Source organism: Phycodurus eques, chromosome 16 (assembly GCF_024500275.1).
Source record: "Phycodurus eques isolate BA_2022a chromosome 16, UOR_Pequ_1.1, whole genome shotgun sequence".
Taxonomy (NCBI): Eukaryota; Metazoa; Chordata; class Actinopteri; order Syngnathiformes; family Syngnathidae; genus Phycodurus; species Phycodurus eques.
Genome location: NC_084540.1, coordinates 3,753,533 through 3,770,000, shown reverse-complemented (window position 1 = coordinate 3,770,000; position 16,468 = coordinate 3,753,533). Strand labels below are relative to the sequence as shown.

General features: G+C 43.3%; 2 protein-coding genes across 3 annotated transcripts in view; one reads left to right on the top strand and one right to left on the bottom strand.

The window, feature by feature from the left end:
* aimp2 (aminoacyl tRNA synthetase complex interacting multifunctional protein 2) overlaps positions 1-3,688 on the top strand; it is a 10,589-nt gene extending 6,901 nt beyond the window's left edge. Inside the window, 3 exon segments of the mRNA XM_061700196.1 lie at positions 1,536-1,751; positions 1,753-1,771; positions 2,961-3,688. Coding sequence (XP_061556180.1) covers positions 1,536-1,751; positions 1,753-1,771; positions 2,961-3,352 — 627 coding nt within the window. The 3' untranslated portion in view covers positions 3,353-3,688.
* Positions 3,689-4,976: 1,288 nt separating this feature from the next.
* zgc:161969 (uncharacterized protein LOC569044 homolog) lies at positions 4,977-15,394 on the bottom strand. Of its 2 annotated transcripts, XM_061700195.1 has the most exons (3): positions 12,718-13,030; positions 12,520-12,605; positions 4,977-10,638 (listed from the first exon to the last, which is right to left on the bottom strand). In XM_061700195.1, the coding sequence occupies exon 3, from the start codon at positions 10,510-10,512 to the stop codon at positions 8,920-8,922; it is 1,593 nt and encodes a 530-aa protein (XP_061556179.1). In that variant the 5' UTR covers positions 10,513-10,638; positions 12,520-12,605; positions 12,718-13,030; the 3' UTR covers positions 4,977-8,919. The 2 variants fall into 2 exon arrangements, with proteins under 2 accessions (XP_061556179.1, XP_061556177.1); XM_061700193.1 differs by lacking the exons at positions 12,520-12,605; positions 12,718-13,030 and adding an exon at positions 15,068-15,394.
* Positions 15,395-16,468: the final 1,074 nt, after the last annotated feature.

Below are 16,468 nucleotides of genomic sequence, written 5' to 3'. Positions count from 1 at the left end.
TTCTAGCTCTGTCAGGTTGGATGTTGAATGTTGGTGGACAGCCGTTTTCAGGTCTTTCCAGAGACGCTCGATTGGGTTTAAGTCGGGGCTCTGGCTGGGCCATTCAAGAACAGTCACGGAGTTGTTCTGAAGCCACTCGTTCGTTATTTTAGCTGTGTGCTTAGGGTCATTGTCTTGTTGGAAGGTGAACCTTCGGCCCAGTCTGAGGTCCTGAGCACTCTGGAGAAGGTTTTCGTCCAGGATATCCCTGTACTTGGCCGCATTCATCTTTCCTTCGAATGCAACCAGTTGTCCTGTCCCTGCAGCTGAAAAACACCCCCCAGCATGATGCTGCCACCACTATGCTTCATTGTTGGGACTGTATTGGACAGGTGATGAGCATTGCCTGGTTTTCTCCACACATACCGCTTAGAGTTAAGGCCAAAAAGTTCTATCTTGGTCTCATCAGACCAGAGAATCTTATTTCTCACCATCTTGGAGTCCTTCAAGTGTTTTTTTTAGCAAACTCCATGGGGGCTTTCATGCGTCTTGCACTGAGGAGAGGCTTCCGTCGGGCCACTCTGCCATAAAGCCCCGACTAGTGGAGGGCTGCAGTGATGGTTGACTTTCTAGAACTTTCTCCCATCTGCATCTCTGGAGCTCAGCCACAGTGATCTTTGGGTTCTTCTTTACCTCTCTCACCAAGGCTCTTCTCCCCCGATTGCTCAGTTTGGCCCCACTTCCAGGCCTCGCTCCAGAGGTGAGGGGCCCCGGTAACCCGCCTACGGGCAAGGGAAAACTGAGCCCGTTGTTTGTCGTCATTATAAGGGGTCTTTGAGCCATGCTTTGTCTGGTCCCTCAGCGAGGACCTGTTTGTCATGGGTGACCCTTCCAGGGGCATAAAGCCCCAGACAACTTAGCTCCTAGGATCATTGGGACACACAGACCCCTCCACCACGATAAGGTGACGGCTCAAGGAGGAGGTGGCTCTCCTAATCAAGTTCAATCAGTATAATCAGACACAGCTGGACTCCAATGAAGGTGTAGAACCATCTCAAGGTTGATCAGAAGAAATGGACAGCACCAAGTTAAATATCAGTGTCACAGCAAAGGGTCTGAATACTTGTGGCTGTGTTATATTTCAGTTTTTCTTTTAATTAATCTGCAAAAAAAATCAACAATTCAGTTTTTTTTCCATCAATATGGGGTGCTGTGTGTACATTGAGGGGAACAAAATAATAACTTAAATGATTTTAGCAAATGGCTGCGATTTAATTTAAAGGGGGTCTGAATACTTTCCGTACCCGCTGTGTGTATATATATAACTCCAGAACTCTTTTGTGTTCCAGTGCATTCGTAAATTGTTTGGAAAAGTTTAAATGTGTTTAAAGTGTGTGGGAGAGTTCAAACTTGTGAGGATAAGCGCTACAGAAAATGGATGGATATATAATCTTTCTGTATGGTGTTTCTTTTTTCCCCACAACTGGGAACGTACCCCCGCGATTAACGGTGGTTCTATATTGACATCCCCTCCACTCTCTCAATCGCATACCAAGGACCTTGGCGCTCTCCGTGACATTGTCATCAACGCCAACCCGGCACAGCCCCCCTTCACCCTCTTGGTTCTTCACAACCTGCTGTGTCAGCGCTATCGGGTGCTCTCCACCGTCCACGTCCATTCGTCGGTCAGCAGCGTGCCACCACAGCTCCTCTCCTGCCTCGGCCCGCGCCATCCGGACAGCTACGCCCGTCATCTCTTCCAGCTCGGCTTCTACCCTAATATGGAAAGACGGTAAGGCGCCGCTCAAGTGGTTGCGTGTCAAAATGTGACCTCATTTGAGCCAAGTGTAACTACTATGTGGCCTGTGTGGAAAAACTGTGTGACAGGTTTTGTGTAAAGCAGTGGTTGTTAAACTTTTAAAATACAGGTGCCTTGTGGGCCTAAATATTTAATCAAAAACAAAACAGAAGTTTTGTTCCCAAAGTTAGAATATTGCAGGGAAAAAAATAATTTTCTAAGAATAAAGTTCAAATTTTATGTGCCGACGTGGACCAGTCAGCCAATCACTGTGTTTTTTTTGTGACGTGTACCCCACATGCTCACATGGGTTACGCGTCCAATCGGGTGCGTCTATACACTTAATGAGGAAGTGGAGCGATGTAATCTGGCTCTTGCAGCCTGGCTAAGTGGCGTGGGTGCATATAGCTGGCCCCAAAAAAAGAATTAAACACAACGGCTCATGAGTTTATAACGAGACAAGACCACGACGATATCGAGGCACTCTCGTCGATATCGCGGTATTGTGAATATTCTTACATCCCTCTTTGTCCCACAATGGGGAAATGGGCATCATTCCAGAAGCAATAGTGGATACAGGAAATACAAAAAGAGCATGCAAGAGAAGACACTTGGCTGGAAATGTGTCCACTATTCCGAGGTTGATGCAATAAATACATTAAAACGACAAATATTGAAGCCATCATTTATTAAAGATTCTCGAGTAATGATTGTTGTGAAATTGAACAGTATACATAATTATTTTTATTCTATTACGCAATACACTATGATAATTGTCCCACGGTGATGTTCTTGACATCATTTTCAAAATACGGAAATTCAGGAAAGTTAAATAGAAATTGAACTTAAATGAAAGTTTCAAAACAAACTGTGCTTAAACATTAAATGTATTGAACTGTACTTGAGTGATTCTTGCACGTACCACTACAGGTACTTGTACCACACTTAGGGAATCACTGGATTGAGATTAAATACATAAATACATATATTCTATTAAATGTACGCTTAAAGGCATTTAAACAAAGTGTTGGAGTTTATCATTCAAAGTTTTCACGCCAGTATTTTTCCTTTTACTTCAAATGACTATAGGCTCCAAATATCGGTTATCGGCATCCTTGACTACTAATAATTGATATCGGCCCTGAAAAAAACAACAACATATCAGTCTATTTGTACTCCACAGTTCCCAAACTGCAGATGAAGTTCAGCGTCCAGAACATGTGCCCCATCGAAGGGGAGGCCAGCGTGGCGCGCTTCCTCTTCAAGCTGCTGGCGCCATACCCGTCCGACGCCGCGCTGGCCACCCTGGTGGACGACTGGGTGGACACTGCCTTCCTCCAGCTGGCTGAGGGAGGCGCCAAGGAGCGGGCCGCCGTCCTGCGCGCCCTCAACTCGGCATTGGGCCGCGGACCCTGGCTGGCGGGTCGCGACATCACCCTGGCTGACGTGGCGTGCTACTGCTGCCTGCTGCTCAGCGGCGCCACCTTGTCCTCAGCCCCCGCTAACGTCCAACGCTGGCTCGAGTCCTGCGAGAACCTGGGCCATTTCGGCCCCGCCAAGGTACTACTACAGTGACCCCGGCTTCTTGCGAGGAGGGCAAAGTGAGAGAAAAATGGGCCAGCCATGTCAGGAACACCTTCTCATGCTTACCTCCTTGACAGTAACATCATTCTACTAACATTGAGGTACCCGTTGGGTCTCTTTGTGCCACGCAGCTTTTGTATTGACAGATTCTTAAAGGGAGGAAGCACGAGAGGACTGTGAAGACAAGGATGTGCGCACACCTTTCACCCACTTTGTGCCTATTGAATAAATGCCTCTTGGAAAAGTGTGTATGTGTGGTCACACAGTATTATAAGTAATACTTTGTACCAATTCATTAAAACGTCCAGTTTGGATCAAGCTTTTGAACTGGGTCATGTATTTTGTTTTATGGATCACACCAGCTACCAGAAGCACAGCACACTTACCATCAACACTATACAAGATATAACAGCATGAAACCGTGTCATGTACATCATCTAGTTGAAGTTTTGCTCTTGACAAACCAATAAGAGGATGGAAGGACAAATTTAAAATCTAATTGGTTCAAGAAACCATTGCCAATATAGTTGATGGACCAGCTCTACTGATTCTGAAGACACTGGGCAGATTATATTGACATTGGCAGTGCATGCTGAAATCTTATTGGACAAAAAAAATCGTTACATGTAGGCAGCAGTGAAGCCAAGAGAAATGCTATCAAATGAAGAGAAAAGATTTGGGAATATAAACAATTTCATGGAGTAAAAAGAGGTTATAAATTGGCTACTGATAACCAGGGTGGTTATACCTCCTCTTGCAGGAGAGTGAGTCTTATGGCTGCAATACAATGTGGCGATTTATATGGGAATCATTACTTCAGCATCCTTTTTTTTTTTTTTAACAGAAATTGTGATTTTCCACAAATGTTAGTTTATTCCAAACAGCTACCCAAGCAAAGGCATGACTTACTTTCCGAGTCTTCTATCAAGCGCTGAAGCTGACTTTTTCGGCTGTTTTTGCGGGAGGTGAAGTTTGGTTTCATGGGCGGTCATCTTGGAAATGGGAGGTGGCCCAGTGTTGCACTGCTAAATCAGGAAAACTGCCGAGTGCAGCAATGGTCTGCCCCTTAATGTCAAAATTCTAACTAAACCATGATTTAGGGAATTATTCACTTAATAATAATGTTTTTCGTGTTTTAAAATTGTTCACTTACTGGGGGGTGGGGGAAGCCCACTCGGCCAGTACCTCTGATTGTCCGGTCCTGACTTCCCACCTTTGGTTGTCCACTTACCGAAACTAATTACCACACTTCTATTTTGTCCCCTGATGTTTACGATGATGTTTTCTAAACATTAGTTTAATAGTGTATCTACTGAAGCAGCGAATGGGCTTTTGACGATACTCAGCGGCCACGGTACGTAACACGCAATGATGTATCATAAAATGTAGGTCATCCAAATTTATCATTTTGGTAAACCGGACTGACCTAATGTGTGAGTTTATACTGTACGCCGAAACAAGAGCCCTTGGTTTTACGGTTTAACATTCTGAAATGTCACGCTGTGAAATATATGCGACTGTTGGTCTCTAGGCGACTAACATGACAAGATGAATGCTCTTGACAGGCGTTGAACACAAAAGGCAGGCAGTGCACTTGGGAATTCTGCTGCTTGTTTTCCCATACCAAGCTTTCAAAATAAAATTTAATATCTGCTGATGTAATCTGTGCATGCTGAAGAAAACATCTTTGTTCTCAAGTCAAGGACCCAATGAGCAAAGAACGTACACAAATGCTCATTTCATCTCTTGTACTGTATTATATAAAACCATACACATGATATATTCTCAGTCAACAGCTGTAGGAAAAGAAAATGACAAATGTTGCAATACCTTGTGAAATCGCATTTTCATCATCCGGTTGATTGTCAATTGAATATTTCCATATAAATGAAAGGAAGGTGGAGATGAGAACACAAGAATCAAGACTTTACATTGATGTGGCTTACCGTATTTCCTCAAATAGTAAATCAAAGCATTTGTATCTCAAATCATAGTCATGTGGACGCAGAGTTTCACAACTACTGTGACCCAGTAAGCTGCTGTAATGTTAGTCGTTCGAGGATTAAAAAAATAAAATAAAATATGCCTGTGAGTGTTGTTACATTGTTTGTGTACATGCGTTTCCATATCGTTCGTGTTCAAATATCCATTGCTTAAAGTGGCAAGGCGACAAGTGGCCGCCGTCTTTGTGGAATTTTCGAAACAGAAATAAAACAAAAAAACAAATGAGCATTGCAAACTTGTGCTGGGTGATTACGGTGATCAGCTGTGAGCAATTATATATTTTTCTACATTTGTTGTAGGCTACTATTGAGATTTTTCTATATTCATATTTTATAAAAAAAAATTTAAATAAAAAAAAAAATGTTGAACTACCCTCTAGTTTCTTTAGTTTTCAGTACAGATGCTTTGAAACTGGCATTTAAGAAAAAAAAAAGTGATAATACCGTAATCGAGTACTGACTGAAACTTTGTCCGACAATTGGAGAAGGGCTTTCTCGAATAGCAGACAAAACTAAACGTTTGAGGAGATATGTTGAGAAATAATGAGATTATACTGTTTTCCTCGAATTTAAAGGCTTTTTTTAAACCAGATTTTTCGATTGACAAAATCATTTCCCAGAAAGACAACCCCCCCCACAAAACTCAATTTCTCCGCAACCCATCATCTGATTTTCAAAATTCTTATTGCATTGTCCTACTCTGGTTGTTGTGACCATTCTAACCAAATTCTACATTTTGACAGACTTGTCATTTTTGGGAAATCTTGTCATGTTGCTCTATAAACATATAGGCAAAGTTATGTCGTTGTTTTAAATACAAAATGGTCTTTGTTTTATGTTTCATTTTGCATCAGCCAAACTGCTCCCTGTTGTGAAGTGAGTTAAGTTCACTACGGACATAAGGCAATTGTCAAATTTTGTTACAATCAAACATATGAGCACAACTGTGTGTTTTCTCATTTACTAATTAAAAGGCTGTGAATTTCAAAATAAGAGCAAGTAAATAAGTATTAATGAGTGACATGTTCAAATAAAGTGCTTAACTTCAGAATAATTATTTGAAAAAACACGTTTTGATCATATGGGCAGAAGCAAAATAATGCATTATAAAAATGCATTATACATAGGTAGAAGGGTTTTCCAGAATTTTGAGGTCAACTTTGGGGGTGCGCATTATACACGAGAAATTACAGTAAATGGAAGCAAATGCAGTTTATGCATAAAAGGCAATAACATTAAGCTGCAAGCACCAACGTTTCATTTGAAAATCCCCATCAATATAGTAAATTGTCAAGGACGGGTATGGCTTCATTGTTCTGCTGACCATTTGTGGTCGCCAACTGCAGATTTCCCTCTCTATTTACTCCCGCCGTTTTTCACTCCCGGTCCGGCCAGGCGAAAAGTTGAAGTCAAGGCAGTCGCTACAATGATTGTTCATAATATGCATTATGGTAACACGCCGTCAATGTGCTTTTGAGGGCCAACTTCAAAATAAAAGCCTAAAACGCGAGGCTTTTATTTTGAAGTTGGCATCTGGGGGCGCTGCCAGTGTGTTACCGTAATGCTTATTATGAACAATTGTTGTGCGGGCTAGCTAAACTTGACTGCCTGACCACCGTAGTCACTGTTCGTACGGTGTATTTAAAGCCACTTTGGAGAAATAATTGCACGAGGAGATCACATATTCCTTGTCCAGTGTTTGCCATTTTTTTTTCAGATGGTCTAACAGATTAGTTTCCCAGCAGAGTTGCCGTACAAGTCGCAGGGCAGACAAATCTGCTGCACTCTTAACATATGGCTTCTTCTTTAAAGTCGCTTGCCTTAACTCAAAACATGTCCGGCTGTCGATCCCATTCCGAAGCGCTAGCTCCAATCTTCGCTGTACTTGCTTCTCGAGGCAAGATTCACTCTCAATACTTCCACCCAGAGTGATGGAGAGGCTACCGCTGCATTGTGTGCTGTTTAGGTACCTCAATGAAGTATTCGCCCCCTGGAGGCTGGCTGACTAAGTTGAGAAAGTGCTTCTTATGCCACACAGTGCACATTTTAAATGTAAAAAAAAACTATGACGATCGGGCTCATTTTGTCGTGGCAGACAAAGTCGGGATCGAGATTGAAATTTGATTAATTGTCCTAATATACAGTCCCCTCCAAAAGTATTGGAACGGCAAGGTTTGTCGTATTCTGAAGAGATTTGGGTTGCAGATCAAAAGATGAATATGAAACAAAAGTTCAGAATTCCAGCTTTTATTTCATGGTATTTACATCTAGATGTGATAAACAACTCAGGACAGAGCACTTTTTGTTTGAAGCCACTCACTTTTCAAGTGAGCAAAATTATTGGAACATGTGACTGATAGGTGTTTCTTGTTGCTCAGGTGTTGCCTTTTAGAGTGATTAGATTATATAGTGCTTGTTTTTGGCTTTGGGTTTCACCTGTGAAAACTGCATTTGCTGTTAAGCAAACATTAAGACCAGAGAGCTGTCCATGGGAGAAAAGCAAACCATTTTGAAGACGAGAGAAGAGGGAAAATCGATCAGCACAAACATTGAGCATAGCCAATACAACAATTTGGAATGTCCTGAAAAAAAGAAACTACTGGTTTACTGAGCAACAGACATAGAACAGGTCGGCCAAGGGTATCAGAAACCCTGAGAGCTTTGCATGAACACCCAAAGACAACAGTCAGTGACATCACTGCCAACCTCCACGGGGCAGGGGTGAAGGTATCACAATCCACTGTTCGAAGAAGACTGAGAGAAGAAATATACAATACTTTTGCTCACTTGAAAAGTGACTGGCTTCAAACAAAAGGTGCTCTGTCCTGAGTTGTTTAACACATCTAGATGTAAATACAATGAAATGAAATTCTGAACTTTTGTCTCATATTCATCTTTTGACCTGAAACCCAAATCTCTTCAGTATACAACAAAAACAAAGGAATTGACCTTGCCATTCCAAGACTTGATGGAGGGGACTGTAATTCTCTACAGTTTATATCATTAGATTTCCATTGCTGCTACTGAGGGAATCCTGTACTTTATTTGACTCTGCTTAGTGTAATACCTTTACTGGATGAATGGTAGGCATACTTGAATGTTACTTATAGCACTGTGTTGGATTTATTTTAATCCTTTGCACTTGACTACATTTCTTGAAAAGTAGTTATGCTACCGGATATTTTGAGTTGCATTTATTTACTGTGTTTGGCCATTGTATATTTCAGTTTTATTTCTAGAAATCTTGTATTCATTTAATTGTGTGGTCTATATAAATGATCAATTTCATAAATTGAGAAAAGATCACAGATAATGGCTATTAATTTCATGTAATTTTAAAGAAAAATATCACTATAAACGTTTGTCCAAAGCACATAGCTCTATGTTTGATAACTCGTATCTCAAGGCACCACTGTACCAGTAATGTTAACATTTTTTTTTAACTCATTAAGGCCTCCCTCCCTTCTGCATTTGAGTAAATAACCGGCCACTACATGAGGAAGTACGGTATGTTGTGATGGGGATTAGTTTTTAACACGATCAAGGCAAACATATTCAGCCATTGAGCACAGAGCACACATTGATGTTGTATCTCAGCAGCTGAAGGCGTTCAAAGTAGTCGTCGGTCAGGAAGTTCCTTTGAGAGGTGGCCAGGTTGCCTTTCTCTCTGAAGAGCCTCTGGATGGGCGCTGTAGACGGCAAGGTAGTGTTGTACTTGAGGAACAACTGCTTCACCCTCGGGAAGTCCTGCAGGCACTCCAAGCTCTTGCCGGTTCCTTCCACATACTTGCGGATCTCCTCTGTGACGCCACGCTCCTGGACGTGAGCTGTGAGCTTGGCCGAGCCGTAGCTGAAGAAGTCGTCTTCGGTTTCGATGGTGGAGACGTTTTGGGAAGTGATTGTGTTGATCTCGATCACATCGCAGGGGTCCACCTGGGAGGCCTCCGTGGCCAGCATTGAGCACATCTCCTCCCTCTCGGAGGCGGCCAGCCACCACAGGCGGAACTGGGGAGTGGTCGCTGTGGCGAACTTGGCCTCGTCGCTGGTGAACAACTCTCGGAAGCGCACTTCAATGGCGCTCACCATGACAACGATGACATCGCTGAAGTACTTAGCGGAATCCTTGTGCTCATTCAGCTTGTTCTTCAAACTGAGGACGGTCGGGATGACCAGGCCCAGGTAGCATTTCTGCTCGGCTTGGAACAGCTCCAGCGCAAAAGCCAGCGGGTGGAACACTGTGACGTATTCTTTGAGGAAGTCCATCTCCTCGGGCTGCAGGCGCGGGACATCCAAGCGGGCTGAGAGCTCCGTCAGCTCCCGTTCTGTGAGAGAGACGATCTTCTGCAGGGCGCAGTACTCCACGTTCCAGCGTATGACGGCCGGGACAAACAAGGCCATCTTCTTTATCTCCTCCGCCGCTTCCATGCCGACCTGAAGGTGGTGGCATTTAGTCCAAATGGAGTACACCTTAGACATTGTGCTGTAAAAAAGCTGGCACATGGGTCCTTGCGACACCGCCTGCCAGAAATCCTCCGTGACTATCTGCTCCAAGGTGTGCGAAGCGCACCGTTGGATGGTGGGCAGAAATAAAAGCATGTCCTGCTCCGGCTCACCCTCCAGCACAGCGCAGACGTTCTCAAACACGCCAATGTCATCACTGGAATCTGTGCCATCCAGCGCGAACTCTTTGAACACGTTGACAAAGGGACTGGCGTTGTCGGTGACAGTGGTCTGAACTTTGCTTTCGATGCCGTACGCCACGTGGATGTCGTGTATCCTCCCGGCGACGGTGTCGTACGTGAGCCGACCCGGCATCCTAGCGAAGCCCAGAGCTGCCGACTTACGCTCCAGCGAGTTGCTGTCAATCCAGTGGCACGTCATGCCGAAGAAGCTGCCGTTGCCGACGGTCCACAAATCAGCCGTGGTGCAAACGTACTGGACGCTGGTGAGCTTGGCCGTCAGCTCCTCGCGCATCTTCGAGAAACTGAGATCCACCTTGGAGAATAAGGTCACCCTGTCCATGGGGTGGAGACCCTCGGTTAGGCCTGTGATCAGCTTCTTGAAGCCGGGCTGCTCCAGCACATGGAATGACTGACAGTCCTCCACGATGTAGTTGAAGATGAGGTCGTCGATCTTCTCTTGGGTCATGCATTTGGACAGAATCTCTGCTTTGATCTTTTTGAGTTGGCAGTGGCTACTTTCCTCGCCATTGTACTCCTCCTTCTTCCTCCCTCGCTTTGCATCAGGCCTGGCCTCACATCCTAAATGTGTTCTCTGCAAGACAACATGATTGAAATTTGGTGTATGTCTTCCACTCTATGTTGATGAATCAACAATTCATTGATGAATCGACAGCTATTTTGACAATAGATTCATCTTTTAGCGACATAACTTAAAATGTTCCCAATCTTCTGAATTTAGCTTCTCAACAGTAAATATTCTGTGATTTCTGTATCCTCCAAGATTATCTTTGCGTTTAATCAAAATACGACAATTTCAAACATCTGCTTATACTTTGGATAACAATGATCCCCATTTTTTGCCCATTTTCTGACATGTTACGGACCAAACCAGTATCTGAATCCTAATCAATTTATGTTTGTGCATTTTCTGCAGTCCATTTGGAAAAATGTCCTGTTTTTTTTTTTTTTTTTTTTTTTTAATGAAGGGATGGTTATTGCATATGTTTTTTTATTTGATTAATCGATTAATAGAAAGGGGGGAAAAAAATCAACAGATGAATTGATTATTAACAAAATCATTCGTTGCAGCCCTAAAAAAAACACCATTAGGCAGTATTATGGTACCTGGGCCTTCAGAAAGGGATTTACCTGACTGAATCCGCCACTTAATACCTTATAGAAACCATCAATAATGTTTGGGTTGTTCACTGTATAACAGCACGCAGCTGTGCCGCATCCATCTGGACTAGTTCACAATCAATATTTATCAAATAACTTGACAAAATGTAAGTACTTATAATTGAACAAATGAACGTGTGCATATCACTTCTTCAGATGCGTTTGGCCCGTCGAGGTTAGCTTTAGCGCTGTGCGATATTACGATACATGGCACGATTCACTTAATTGTGCGCGCTACGCAAACAAAATGTGTTATAACAACCGAGTAAAGATAAAATTGCTATTCATTTATATAATTTTAAGGAACAAAAAAAAAAAAAAATACGACAAAATACTACATTGAGATTCATATTATCAGGACATAAAATTGCTAGGGATGGGCAAGTACCCATACCAGGCATCGGGTCAATACCGGCCTTATTTCAAGGTAACAAATACTCGTGAAGGCTGCTGGTGCCAGCCACCCATACTTAACCCTCCTGTTATGTTCATTTGTCAGGAACAGCAATGATGTTCCCGGGTCAATTTGACCCAGTGCATGTTTAATTATCCAAAAGATGTCAGAAATAAATAAATAAAAATCCTAACAAGCATTATTAATATTCCATGACTAACTATAAATATTTAGTGCAATGGCGTTCCTTACCTCTCAGAGGTAATGGTTCAATTAGGATAATTTACTCTTTAAAAAAAATACATTCAAACTTGTATTTCTTGCTTCACCACTTTATTACCTTTGAAAGACCAACATATAAAACAATAGTTTTACATAGCATTTAAATTTTGTTTTACATACATGCACGGTTGACGACTGGTTAGCACATCTGCCTCAACAGTTCTGGGAGCCCCGGGGTTCAAATCCCCGCCTGTGTGGAGTTTGCATGTTCTCCTCTTGCCTGGGTGGGTTTTCTCCGGGCAGCTCCCACATCCCATAGACATGCGTGCTAGGTTGATTGAAGACTCTAAATTGCCCGTAGGTGCGTGTGTGAGTGAGTGAGGATGGTCGTTTGTTTCTATGTGCCCTGCGATTGGCTGGCGACCAGTTCAGGGTGTACCCCGCCTCCCGCCCGAACATAGCTGCGTTAGGCTCCAGCAGCCCGCGACCCTCGTGAGGAGAAGCGCTAAAGAAAATGAATGTGTGGATACATGCACTGTTTGTGAACCAGACATGAACAAAAGCGCAAGGAACAGCAATATGAACGATGTGCGCGTGCGTGTGTGTCTCGTCTGTACATCTACGCAGCACGCGAGTGACACGTCATCACACCGTGCTTTGTGCAAATGAATTTTGCACCTTTCGCGCGGGTCATGCGTCGTCTTGACATCTTCAGATTGGCCTGCAGCCCTGGCACCTCTTCCTCTTTCCCCCCCAGCAGCAACCTAGAAACAAGGAGGACCATGATTACTTTACCACGGTGTCTTTTTGCTGATCCCAAGACACGCACAACACACTCTTATACACTTATCACACACCCAACACACACTTACTTACCTCACGTACTGGTGTACTAGGTGGAGTCCTCTCCTGGATCTCCCTCACTGTGGCTGCCTCAGTTGGACGTGCGGTGTCGCAAGGCCGATACATCGATCATGTTATAAAAGATGACCGATGGCCAGAGCGCAGTCATTCGCTTGGTGCTGTAGGACCCTGTTACTTTGTCCAAGTTGTCTAACCTATCCCCCCTCCCACCACCCCCACCTTTCATGGCATTGTAGTCCAGGATCATGCTTGGTTTCTGGTCCTCTCCTGTGCTGGTGTCAGCATTTTGGTGCAGAGTGCTCATGAGCACAAATCCCCCCCCCCCCCCCCCGATTAATGGGGCAGTATCTGGTTCAAAATTAGAATCAGAATTTAGCTCAAGATAGTCTTCATCTTCAGACACATCCTCGTCTATTTCACTGTCATGATCAAAGATGACTTCGAGAGCCTTCTGGACTGTCATCTTTTTGGTTCGGTTGCTCATTTTGGAAAGATCTGCCTGACAGAGTGTAATGTTGGTAGGACTCCCATGCAGAGAATATTTTATTTGCTTTGCCCCTCCCCTGTTGAGTGCCCACTGAATGTGGGTGGAGAACATAAATGGTTCCTGTCAAAAGTCATAACATCTGCACCTGTGTGTGTGTGTGATCGGGGTGAAATAAGTCTCACAGTTGCAAAGAAAGAAATAGTCTGACATTTCTGACACCCTTTTACCTCCAGTTTGACTGCTGGGTCAAATTGACCCGAACAGTATCTATGTGATATAAACATGCAGCGGGTGGTTGCAAATATGTGAGATGAACCACTTTCATTTTATATGTTGATTACACTAATTAAGGCAAGCAGAAGACGTTTCATACTGAAAAAAAAAAAAATACTTGTAACTCTTTTCCCAAAGATCTTCAAACTTTACAACGGGTCAATTTGACCTATAACATAACAGGAGGGTTGAGGCAAAAAATAAATCAATAAATCTGACATCAAGCAAATCCTCCTGGCCAGTAGTTGACGCTACACTGAAGCGGTTTGACACATGGGCGAATCATCATGCGTGTCAGAAATAAGAAAGGTCTTTGTTCACAAGTACCTGTCATTGTGTTAATTGCAATTTTATGGCTCAAAAGTGGACCAGTTGGCTGTAACACGTTTTGCTCTGACCAACCAATCAGATGACGGAAAAATGCTGCTGTCATCGAGGGCCAGCTCACTTGACCCTGGGAGAACGATTTTGAAATCAGATTGGTTCAAGAAATTGTCCCATTGCTAATATGGTTTCCATGGGCCAGCACTACTGACTCTGATGATACCGGCCAGAGTAGCTTGACATGGCAACACACACACACACACACACACACACACAATATTGCCAAAAGTATTCACTCACCCGCCTCGACTCACATATTTCAGTGATATGCTCTTGCAGCGGCATATTTGTGAGATCACACACTGATGTTGGATGAGAAGGCCTGGCTCACTGTCCACTTGAAATGAACCCAAAAGTGTTCTATCAGGGTTGAGGGCAGGGCTCTGCTGGCCAGTCAAGTTCACCCATACCAAATTCTCTCATCTACGTCTTTATGGACCTTGCTTTGTGCAGTGGTGCAGAGACATATTGGAACAGGAAGGCGTAATCCCGAACTGTTTGACTGTCTGAAATGTCTTGGTATGTTGAAGCATTCAGAGTTCCTTTCACTGGAGCTCAGAAACTCATTTCTGGACATTTCCAATTTTGTAGGAACAGTTTGGAGATAGTCCAACATGTCAACAAGGTTCATAAAGACATGGAGGAGAGTTTGATGTGGATGAACTTGACTGGCCTGCACAATCCTGACCTCAACCCTATAGAACACCTTTGGACGAATTACAGCAGAGAAAGAGATCCAGGCTCAGTGTGTAAACTCACAAAGAAGCTTCTGGAAAAACGGTCAAAAATTCACATAAACACACTCGTAAACCTTGTGGAAAACCTTTCCAAAAAAGCTTAAGATGTTATAACTGCAGACCAATGTCATATTAAAGCGTCAGCAAATACTTTTGGCAATATTGTTGAAATCTGAGGGACACGTAGTGGAAGCAGTGCAGGCAAGAGAAACACTATGAAATGGCATGAAATCAATTCAAACAATTTCATGCAAAAAAATAAAAATAATACTACTGGAAATTAGGCCGTAAACGGAGGCGAGCGCTTTTGACAGCGTTTCGGCCAGTCGAGAAGGCCTCGTCGATCCTGACCGTCCTCCATTGGTAGTTAGCATGCAACAACAATGTCAGCATGATTACAAACAAGAGTTCATTTGCAAACATTAACCTGGCGACCGGCGAAAGCGACGGCTAAAAAGTTCCCGGCGGACTCGCGACTTACGTCTAAATGCTTCTTTAGGTTCGACGTGGACGTCTTGGACGTGGACAGCAGGTTTACCCTGGGCAGACACAGATTACATTGCACGATGATATTTTTGCCTTGATCTGCCTTGTACGTGAAATGGTGGCGATAACGCCAGGAGTGGATGGCCGATTTGCTCTCGCTACAGCCTTCGTGGAACTCCGCGTCCATTATGGAAGCCGCGAAAAGGACTTAAAAGACAATATAAGTGTCGTAATCCGATTTAGTAATGGTGATTACACGTAAAAGTAACGACGGGCGGCGGAGAAATCCTCATGGAGGAACAAAAGGGGGCTGGGCTTTCGGTCAGACGGAACCAGGAGTGGGCAACGAGATACGTACAACCAATGACGGCTCGGCGAGTGGACGCGCAGCCGCAAATGGGACTGTCACATGATTCGAGCGCGCAAACGCAGCATTGCGCATGCGCAGTGTTACCGCTCCCCGAACGCGACGGCGCGCCAGCGCCACCTTTTGGAAAATCAAATACATCGCAACTCCGTATGATTTCATCTCAACATATTTAATGTTTTAATTTCATTTTCTGCGTCATATTTGAAGTTTTCGGAAAATAAGGATGGGGGGGGGGGGGGGGGGGGAATTGATCATGATTTATAAATATTGCCATTTGCAGGTGTTTTTCATAAAAAAATGAACTTAAATGATTGTAGCAAATGGCTGCAACATAAGAAAGAGGGACACATTTAAAGGGGTCTTAATACTTTCCGTACCCACTGTACATTCAAGAGATGCGTCACGAATTCTTCTTAGTTTTGATGCTCATGTACATTATTTTAATACTTTTTAAAACAATTTAAGAGAGATTCATGGCAAATGTGTTGTGTCTTGTTCCATCCTAAAAACCACCAGCTTTCAAAAAGTCTCTTCTTCAAGTAATTTTTTTTCAGTTATCAAAATGCTAATTTGGCATTTTTTGTTGTCATTAGCAAGCTATCTGATAATAGCCTGTCCACGTTAAAAAAGTTCAGAACCAAAAAGTGGATTCACAGTCAGCCAATTCTACACTCTCATTCGCGGGGAAGCGAATGCGGAAGTGCTATCATAGGCCGATAAACTCTCTGTTACATTATTCTCGTGTTGTTGTTTTTCCCCCACCACAAAACATATTATTTACCGGCGCAACAGTACATCTATCATCTAATGTCAGTAGGATAGCCTATTGATAAATATATAAATACTGCAAATCATGGCTGCTAGCCCCCCCCAACCCACATAAAACCTAGCGACGGCCTTGCTTCTACTTAAGTCAAGAGTGGTACTTTATTTATTGTGGTTTTTTTTTTTTTTTTAATTAATTACATTTTTTTTTTTTTAAAGCACCTCTAAATGTCACTGATCGCCCCCCTCCCCCCAGCAGCC